General features: G+C 33.3%; 1 protein-coding gene across 1 annotated transcript; it reads right to left on the reverse strand.

The window, feature by feature from the left end:
• Positions 1-2,059: 2,059 nt before the first annotated feature.
• LOC101900431 (cytochrome P450 6d3-like) lies at positions 2,060-6,965 on the reverse strand. The gene is made up of 5 exons (XM_005184128.4): positions 6,355-6,965; positions 6,135-6,296; positions 2,920-3,368; positions 2,614-2,862; positions 2,060-2,278 (listed from the first exon to the last, which is right to left on the reverse strand). The coding sequence occupies exons 1-5, from the start codon at positions 6,882-6,884 to the stop codon at positions 2,115-2,117; spliced, it is 1,554 nt and encodes a 517-aa protein (XP_005184185.2). The 5' UTR covers positions 6,885-6,965; the 3' UTR covers positions 2,060-2,114.
• Positions 6,966-11,051: the final 4,086 nt, after the last annotated feature.

The raw sequence follows: 11,051 nt of genomic DNA on the forward strand, positions 1-11,051 counted from the left end.
GAAAAATAAAGACGTGTGCAAAATTTTAGCCTTCTATCTCAATTCGTTCGAAAGATAGTGTGATTACAAAAGGCAGACAGAAGGACAGACAGACAAACAGACAGACAGACAGACGGACATGGCTAAATCGACTTAGAATTTTACGCTGATCAAGAATATATATACTTTGTTGGGTCTGACATGAGTATTTCGAGGAGTTACAAACGGAATGACAAAGTTAATATACCCTCCATAGTATGGTGGAGGGTATAAAAACTGAACCAACTTCAGACTGCTGTCATTTCTAAGCCACTCGTTCGACAGTTTGGTGAGAATTTTCCAGAACAAAAGTTATTCATGATTGAATTCATGCGTAATAGTGTGATTTCTTTATATTTGGCTGGAGAACCACAAGTGGCTATCGTTGGAGCACTCCGGCATTTAAATATGAATTAATCTTTTGTGTCTCGTACCATCGCTCGTCACCGTGATACTGGTAGCGTAGTCCGACGTCAAGGAAGTCGACGGAAGAAAGCAGCAACATCAACAGAAATGGTTCGAAAAGTGAAGAAGCTGCTTGATCGAAACCGGCGTTGCAGTGGCCGAAAAATGGCTCGAGAGCTGAACATATCGCAATATTCCATTCGGCAAAAATTGAAAAATGAGCTCGGGGTTAAGCCTTTGAAATTCCAAAAAGTGCAAGAATTTACACCGCAACAGAAAGAAAATAGACTCAAAAGAGGTAAAGAGTTGCCGAAAGTGGTGAATTGCCGAATTTGGTTTTTTCCGATGAGAAAATATTCGTTGTCCAACAGTTTGTAAACAAACAAAATGATCGTGTTATCGGCGCTGCCAAAGAGGTTAGCTGAAAATGCGCACCTTCGGTTAGCCACCAGAACTCAAGCGCTGGCCATGGTGATTGTGTGGGCCGCCATAACAGCCGTCGCTCTCCGCTCGTATTAATCGACCGTGGTATCAGAATAAATGTCGAATATAATCGCAAAAATATTCTGGAGGGTGCGTCAAATCCTTTGGCACGCAAACATTTTGGGCGCAGACCTTGAACAGGACTCAGCACCATCGCTCTCTGCACGCGCCACCCAAAAATGGTTACAAAATGACGTTCCTCGCTTCATTTCCACAATGGCCACCAAAATCTCCGGATACCCATCCGTTAGACTATTGTGTCTGGAGTACTTTGGGAAGCAAGGTTGACACTAAAAAATACCATAGTGTCGATCACCTCAAGCAAGCGCTTCGCCGGGAATGGGCTAAAATACCGCAGAGCAACATTCGGGCAGCGTATGACGGTTTCATTGGCCGTTTGAAAGCCATAAATCGTGCCAAAGTTGACCAATTCGAACAAATCTAAACTTAATCTAAAATCTGATGCTATTTCCGCCATTTTTTGCTTTCATTCAATAAAATTAAAAAAAAATGTAAAAATTAAGGCGTTTGACTTTGTTGTAGTTTTTTTATATCACCTTGTATAGCTCCAATTGTCCTATTGAATTTTTTATCAAAATTTAAATTTTTTTAAAAAGTCCTTCTCATAATATTCTCATCATGTCATACGAAAATAATCGTAACAAATAGAAAAGCAGTTAATTTCGACCGGTCCGAATTTTTAATATACTCCTCCATTTTGAAGGATCTTGAAATTTTTCAAAAAAAAAAATCCGTCGAAAAGTACTATTTAATGAAAACCGTTGTATGGGGACTATACGAAGACGTGGACATATTTTTTTGTCATAGGCTGTAGTACCGATTCCGAACCTCAAATACGAAATTTGAAACAATCCGTTGAATAATGTCGCTAAAATCTTCCAATTTGAAGCAATTCTCTTCCAGGGGCTAAAGTACTCAGAAGGAACTCCTGGTGTGGATTTTGAAACAATTCAATGTGGCTAAAATCAGGAAAATACCGAATATAGGGAGGTACCCTTATATGGGGATATATACAAATCTTTCAAAGGGAAAGGGAAGGGAAAGCTACCAATTTTGATATGAAAGCAGAAAAGTCTGAATCCTTATTTGTTTAAAAATAGCATTTTTTATTGTTTACTAAAGCTGCGCACTTTTTTAATTTTATGTTTGAATTTTCCTTTCAATTCAATCTCTTCAGAAAAAAATTTTCAACATCTTTTTGTGAGTGTAATTTTCAAGGTTTCCTTAGGCATTAAAACGGGTGTTGAGTGAAATTTAAACTCCACCTCCTTGCGTGGCTGTATTTCAATATTGAAATTTGCCAAAATTTTTACCAGGGCAGCTTTGACATTTATAACGCCCATTCGCTTAGCTGAAAAGAGAGGAACAAAAAAAATAGTATAAATAAATAATTTAAAGAAATTATTGATCTGTTCCAGAACTGCAAGAATATAAAAAAAATGTAACAGTATTTTCTATAATAAAATTAAAAAAAAAAATAAAATCTAGTAGATTCTTGCAGGTTCTAGAACAGAGGGTATATGTTAACAAAAGTTGAAATATTTGGGACTCCAGAAAATTACACTGGCCATCTTTGACTTTGAAAATCAAAATTTCGATAGCCTCATTGAGATTTTGTTAAATATAAAAGGACATCATCTTTTATGATGTGGGTCCTTATATAAAATTTTAGAGAATTTGACTTACCAATACAATATCTGGGACCATCACCGAATGGCATAAAGGCCACCAAATTATTCTCCTCCTTTTCCTCAGAATAACGTTCCGGCTTATAATCCATGGGCTGGGGGAAGTATTTCTCATCTCTGCCAATACCCATTATGGGTATAATAATGGCCGTACCCTTCTTAATGACAAAATCATTATCCGCTAAGCGATAATCTTTGGTGCATTCACGATTCCATACGGGTAGGCCAGGATATTTCCGAGCAGTTTCTAAAAAACAACAATTAAATTATCCAAAAATTATTTTAAAATATTTTTTTCGTATACCATTAATACACAAATCCATATAGTGTAAATCCTGCAAAATGTCATATGTCAAATGATCGGACGGCTTGAGATTATGTTTTGCCAAACAATCAAGGACTTCCGCCTGAGCACGCTGCAATATTTCCGGATACATTGCCAACTCGTAGAGGGTATATGCAATTGTCGATGATGTGGTCTCTGAACCGGCAATATAGAAGAGAAGTAAATTTCCCGTAATCGTATCAATGGACAGTGATTTTAGATTTTCTGCAACAGTTTCAACACGCCATGTGGCAGCGTTATCATCTTCACTGATTTGTCCGGAATTTCTGAGTTGCAATAAAAGCTGTAAGAGATCCTTACGAACCACACCATGTTTTTCGCGATATTCAATGGTACGTTTGACAATTTCCCTTAGGTCAGCTGTGATGGGGTCCAAGGTGCCGAAAAGTGCCAGGAATCGGGCAATGCTGAAATTAAATGAGGGAAGGGTGTGATAAGACTGAGAGAATATATTTAAAGGCTTTAAACTTGGATTTTTTAAAGATTTTCAAAAGGCCTTAAACTTGGATTTTTTAAAAATTTTTTCAAAGGCCTCAAACTTGGATTTTTTAAAGATTTTTTTCAAAGGCCTCAAACGTGGATTTTTAAAAGATTTTTTCAAATGCCACAAAGGTGGATTTTTTAAAGATTTTTTCAAAGGCCTCAAACGTGGATTTTTTAAAGATTTTTCAAAGGCCTCAAACGTGGATTTTTAAAGATTTTTTCAAAGGCCTCAAATGTGGATTTTTTAAAGATTTTTTCAAAGGCCTCAAACGTGGATTTTTTAAAGATTTTTTCAAAGGCCTCAAACGTGGATTTTTTAAAGATTTTTTCAAAGGCCTCAAACGTGGATTTTTTAAAGATTTTTTCAAAGGCCTCAAACGTGGATTTTTTAAAGACTTTTTCAAAGGCCTCAAACGTGGATTTTTTAAACTTTTTTTCAAAAGCCTGAAACGTGGATTTTTAAAGACTTTTCCAAAGGTCTTAAACGTGGATTTTTAAAGACTTTTCCAAAGGTCTTAAACGTGGATTTTTTAAAAGATTTTATAGAGGCCTCAAACGTGGATTAAAGATTTATTTTCAAAGGCCCCAAACGTGGACTTTTTAAAGATTTTTCCAAAGGCATTATACGTGGATTTTTTGAAGATTTATCCAAAGGCATTAAATGTGGATTTTTTTGAGATTTTTTCAAAGTAATCAAACGTGGATTTTTTAAACATTTATTCAAAGGCCTCAAACATGGATTTTTTTAAACATTTTTTCAAAGACCTCAATCGTGGATTTTTTAAACATTTTTTCAAAGGCCTCAAACGTGGATTTATTTTTAAAATATTTTCCAAAAAATCAACCGTGGATTTATTTTTAAAATATTTTCCAAAAAATCAAACGTAGATTTATTTTTAAAATATTTTCCAAAAAAATCAAACGTGGTTTTATTTTTAAATACATTCTAAAATAATCAAACGTGGATTTATTTTTAAAATATTTTCCAAAAAAAATCAAACGTGGTTTTATTTTTAAAATATTTTTTAAAAAAATCTAACGTGGATTTATTTTTAAAATATTTTTCAAAAATAATCAGACGTGGATTTATTTTTAAAATATTTTTCCAAAAAAAATCAACCATGGATTTCTTTTTAAAATATTTTCCAAAAAAATAAAACTTGGATTTATTTTTAAAATATTTTCCAAAAAAATCAAACGTGGATTTATTTTTAAAATATTTTCCAAAAATTAAACGTGGATTTATTTTTAAAATATTTTCCAAAAAATTAAACGTGGATTTATTTTTAAAATATTTTCCAAAAAAAATCAAACGTGGATTTTTTGGAGATTCTTTAAAGGCCTCAAACGTGGATTAATTTTTAAAATGTTTTCCAAAAAAATCAAACGAGAATTATTGTAGATTTTTCAGAAGCCTCATACGTGATTTTTTTTAAATTTGCAGAGACCACAAACGTGGATTGATTAAATATTATTCAAAGTCTTAAAATTTTAATGGCCTTAACAATGTTTTTTTTTTTTTTGAGATTTGGAAAAAACGTAAATTTTTAAAAACCGGAATTTTTACAAATTTTCCAGATACCTTAAACGTGGATTTTTAAAGACTTTTCAGAGGTCTAAAACAGGGTTTTTAACGATTTTGAAAAGTCTTTAAAGCTATATTTTTAAAGACTTTTCAGACGCCTCAAATGTGAATTTAAGATTATTAGAGGATTTTTTGGAGATTCTGTAAAGGCCTCAAACGTGGATTAATTTTTAAAATGTTTTCCAAAAAAATCAAACGTGAATTTTTGTAGATTTTTCAGAAGCCTCATACGTGATTTTTTTTAAATTTGCAGAGACCACAAACGTGGATTGATTAAATATTATTCAAAGTCTTAAAATTTTAAAGGTCTTAACAATGTTTTTTTTTTTTTGAGATTTGGAAAAGACGTAAATTTTTAAAAACCGGAATTTTTACAAATTTTCCAGATACCTTTAACGTGGATTTTTTAAAGACTTTTCAGAGGTCCAAAACAGCGTTTTTAACTATTTTGAAAAGTCTTTAGAGGTGGACTTTTAAATGTGTATTAAAGATTTTTAGAGTCTTCAATTTTTGAATAAATTCCCAAGGGCCCCAAATGTTAAGGTGACCTTTTAAAAGTCTGCCATAGAAGAGTTTTGAAAGAGAGGACTTCTAGAGAAATTTCTTTTCTATAGATCTATATTTTTATAGGTCATGTAATGATCTTCAAAAGATGAAGTTTAGAAGATATACTTGAGAATAAATTATTTTAATGGTCTTCTAAAGAACATCTTTGAAGATATTCTAGAGAGGGTCTTTCGAAGTTTTTCCAGAGAAGGATTTTCAAAAATCTTCTCCAGTGTGCCTTACGAAGTCTTTTATTGAAGGCATATCGAATGTCGTACGGCGATGGAAGATGGAATTTATTTATGAATCAAACATTTTAATGTCTTGAGAAGACCTCTAAAGTTCTTCTAGAGAAGGTCATCTTAGGCAGGCCTTTATTATGGTTTTCGAAGAGGGCTTTTCTATCTTTTACCTATAGAAGAATTTTTAAAGTCTTCTTTCTGCAGAAGTCTCTCTTTTGAAATCCGTACCTGTGATGTATGTGGTATACCTGTGAAATAGCCAATATCTATAGAACCATTTCCCACTCTAAAACTTTTCTTTCAAAATCTCTACTTACGGTGGGCACATAAAGTTCATTACATTCCGTATGCGATGTATAACGTGGGTGTTATTGGTTTTGAAAATTCGATCGCTTATCAGACGAAATTCGTTATTGGGATTCTTGAAGCTGTTGATGTCCAGGCCAAATATCACAGATCCAATGATGTCTATGGCATAGCTGGAATATAAGAAGGAAAATGAACTATGGTCCTAATTTTTCATTTCCTCACCCTTACGTTGTTGTAATATCTTTAATATCCAATGACACCTTCTGGCGACCCCCTTCAAATTGCTGCAAAATATGTTCGATCATTTTGTTGCCCACTTCATCGACCGTTTCAAACATGGCCTTCAGTTTTCCACTTGAAAACGAGGGTGATAGCTTGGTTCTCATATTATGCCACGACTGACCTTTAAGACTAAACAAATTGGCCGACAGCGGATCTTTTTTCTCATCCACATAAACTCCGCGATCATGGAAGCTATCAAAATCTTTGGTCAACATTTGTCGGGCCAGTTCGGCATCCCGCACTAGAATGGCTGGCTTAAAGGCTAACATAATGCCAACAATTTTATCCGAAAATCTTTCATAAATATCCGTAATAGCTAGGCCCATTGTTTTTTCTTTACGAAACAACGCACCGAGGGAACCAAAAGGTATAACCGATTCGGCGGCCGGTATACCGTGACGTTGCCATTGATTGTAGTGACGTTTTATCGTCACATAGAGAAATGTTAACACGAATATGGCCAAATATAAAAACATGATTGTTGTTTTCGTTATTCTCCAATTTTGTTTACAAATAAAAGTTTACCGGTTCGGAACACGGCGATTTGATGACTACTTGGCTACTGTCGAAATAATAATGTTTTGACTCAATATTTCTTATCAGAATTTTTTTGGTTGTTAGGCATACCGGTTTTGCAACCACACAGACAGACCCCCTTGTGAGTCGTCATGATAAGCACCTGATTTATCGCTTTTATATCTCCCCTGCATAACTTCACATCAACCGATATTGTGAAATTGTAATATTAGGTTTTAATTGATATGAAAATAAGTGTTTAATTTTCGAAAATATTATGAAATATATAAAAATATGAAATCTTAAAAAATCAGGTTTTTCTATTCTTTAACCAAAAAAAGATCTGCGGTCCCTGAAAAATCATTAAAGAATCCACTTTGGTGTAATTTAAAGCCAAATAAATCCACGTGTGGTGTCCTTTAAAAATATATAAAAACTGCAACGCCTTTTAAAAATCCGTAAAAAAATCCCCGCTTGAGGTCTCTGAAAAATCGTTCAAAAATCCTTGTTTGAGTCATTCGAAAAATCTTAAAAAAATCCAAATTTAAAAAATTCTGAAAAATCCACGATTGAGGCCTCCGAAAAATTAAAAGAAACTCACATTTGATGCCCTTCTAAAAGTCTTTCAATTCTGCGTTTGGAGCCCTTTAAAGAATTTCAGAAATCTTTAAAGAATACATGTTAAAAAACATTTCTGAAAAATCCATATTTGAAACCTCTGAAAAGTCTTTACAAAGTCCATGATTAATACCTTTGAACACTTTTTAAGAAGATCCACGTTTGAGGCTTCTAAACAAATCTTAAAGAATCCACGTTGGGTGCTCTTCAAAAGACTTTCACAGATCTGTAAAAAATCAACGTTGGGCGCCATTTAAAAGACTTTCACAGATCTGTAAAAAATCCATGTTGGGCGCCATTTAAAAGACTTTCACAGATCTGTTAAAAATTCACGTTGGGTGCATTGGGCGCCATTTAAAAGACTTTCACAGATCTGTTAAAACTTCACGTTGGGTGCATTGGGCGCCATTTAAAATACTTTAACAGATCTTTAAAGAATCCACGTTGGGCGCCATTTAAAAGACTTTCACAGATCTTTAAAGAATCCACGTTGGGTGCCATTTAAAAGACATTCACAGATCTTTAAAAAATCCACGTTGGGCGCCATTTAAAAGACATTCACAGATCTTTAAAAAATCACGTTGGGCGCCACTTAAAACTGAAAGATCTTTAATTTTTAGTCTCTACAAAATCTTTAAAAAATCCCCTTTTGTGGTCTACAACTCCACGTTTGTGGTCTCTACAAAATCTTTAAAAAGTCCCCTTTTGTGGTCTACAACTCCACGTTTGTGGTCTCTACAAAATCTTTAAAAAAAATCCACGTTTAAGGCCTTTGGAAAAATCTTTAAAAAAAATCCACGTTTAAGGCCTTTGGAAAAATCTTTAAAAAATCCACGTTTAAGGCCTTTGGAAAAATCTTTAAAAAATCCACGTTTAAGGCCTTTGGAAAAATCTTTAAGAAATCCACGTTTAAGGCCTTTGGAAAAATCTTTAAAAAATCCACGTTAAAGGCCTTTGGAAACATCTTTAAAATATCCACGTTTAAGGCCTTTGGAAAAATCTTAAAAAAATCCACGTTTAAGGCCTTTGGAAAAATCTTAAAAAAATCCACGTTTAAGGCCTTTGGAAGAATCTTTAAAAAAATCCACGTTTAAGGCCTTTGGAAGAATATTTAAAAAAATCCACGTTTGAGGGTTCTGAAAGATCTTTAAAAAAATCCACGTTTGAGGGTTCTGAAAGATCTTTAAAAAAATCCACGTTTGAGGGTTCTGAAAGATCTTTAAAAAAATCCACGTTTGAGGGTTCTGAAAGATCTTTAAATAAAATCCACGTTTGAGGGTTCTGAAAGATCTTTAAAAAAATCCACGTTTGAGGGTTCTGAAAGATCTTTAAAAAAAATCCACGTTTGAGGGTTCTGAAAGATCTTTAAAAAATCCACGTTTGAGGGTTCTGAAAGATCTTTAAAAAATCCACGTTTGAGAGTTCTGAAAGATCTTTAAAAAAATCCACGTTTGAGTGTTCTGAAAGATCTTTAAAAAATCCACGTTTGAGGGTTTTGAAAGATCTTTAAAAAATCCACGTGTGAGGGTTCTGAAAGATCTTTAAAAGAAATCCACGTTTGAGGGTTCTGAAAGATCTCTAATTTTTAATCTCTACAAAGCCTTTAAGAAATCGACTTTTGTGGCCTACAAAATCCTTAAAAACTCCACATTTGTGGTCTTTAAAAAAATCCACGTTTAAGGCCTTGGAAAAATATTTAAAAAATCCACGTTTAAGGCCTTTGGAAGAATCTTTAAAAAATCCACGTTTAAGGCCTTTGGAAGAATCTTTAAAAAAATCCACGTTTAAGGCCTTTGGAAAAATCATTAAAAAATCCAGGTTTAAGGCCTTTGAAAAAATCTTTAAAAAATCCACGTTTAAGGCCTTTGAAAAAATCTTTAAAAAAATCCACTTTTAAAGCCTTTGAAAAAATCTTTAAAAAATCCACATTTAGGTCTTTGGAAAAAATTTTAAAAATCCAAGTTTAGGACCTTTCGAAAAGTCTTTAAAAAATCCACGATTAAGACCTTTGGAAAAATCTTAAAAAATCCACATTTAAGCCCTTTGTAAAAATCTTTACAAAAATCCACATTTAAGACCTTTGGACAAAACTTAAAAATCAACGTTGGAGGCCTCTCCAGTTCTTTTCACATTCTGTGAAAAAAAATTAAATCGATAAACCCCAAACAAAACGTTTCTCTTTTTTTCGAGTAATCCCCATTTGAATGTAACAATCCACCGCATAACGCCACGGATTTAATTCATTCCGCAGAGCTCATTTCATTCATGTACAGATATTTGCCTTGACTGACTGCCAGTCAGTCAGCCGGCCGGCCGGTCGGTCGGCCTGCTTGCTTGATTTACATTCCAAAGAGCAATGATAAGCGTGAACTTATTTTCATTATCGACAAATTGGAGGAATAATGCAAAATACCGCCTGTCGGCTGCTGTTGAATGGATGATGCATCCATCCGCATCGCCAACACCATCATCATCACCATTATTCAACTCCCAAAATGAGTTGAAATTGCAGTAAAGATGGCTTAAGGTCTTGCATTGGCTTGGCACACAAACACATATATATGTGTATGTTAATATGTATGTGTGCATGTTAATAACTACATGGGAATTGTGTTCTTAATTAAAATTAACCCTTTTTGATTAATTGTCCACCCTCTCCGTTCCCGCCGACAGCCAACATGACTTTTGTAATAAAGTGTTGACAATTAAGAATATTATTGAAACACATCAGACCATGATCTACAAAAAGTACAGAACTACAATGCATATTCCCAATTATAGGGGCTGGCTGACAGCTTTCCTTTGCCATAAGCGATGATTACACACAACTTTTTTATAGATCTCTTTTTATTCGCCATTAAATGGATATTAAGCGAATGTTGTATTTGTTGTTGCATAAAATGATGGCCTTAAGCTGTTAAATGTATCAGCAGAATACAATCAAATTTTTAATTATTTTTTTTACACACACATAAAACATCGTGACCATTCAGAAAATAATTCAAAGTGAATGGATTTCATATAAAATTTTGGAAGCTCATGTGAAGAAAAATATTGAATGGAGACAATGAAGAATGAACGGTAATAGAAAGGTTTAATTGAATATTAAAATATATTGAGGGCAAGTGACATGAAGGAATGAATTGGGGGTAGAATTAAGAGAACGTAGATTTTTTAAAAATATTTTTTTCTGGGATCAATAAATGCAAATAAACTAGACTAATAAACGTGGAATTTTTAAAGAATATTTTTTCAAGGACTAATAAACGTACATTTTTTAAAGAATATTTTTTCAATACCCAATAAACGTGGATTTTTTAAAGAATATTTTTTCAAGGACCAATAAACGTGGATTTTTTAAAGAATATTTTTTCAACACCCAATAAACGTGGATTTTTTTAAAGAATATTTTTTCAATACCCAATAAACGTGGATTTTTTAAAGAATATTTTTTCAAGGACCAATAAACGTGGATTTTTTAAAGAATATTTTTTCAAGGACCAATAAAC

The sequence above is a fragment of the Musca domestica genome, unplaced genomic scaffold, assembly GCF_030504385.1.
Source record: "Musca domestica strain aabys unplaced genomic scaffold, Musca_domestica.polishedcontigs.V.1.1 307, whole genome shotgun sequence".
Classification (NCBI taxonomy): Eukaryota; Metazoa; Arthropoda; class Insecta; order Diptera; family Muscidae; genus Musca; species Musca domestica.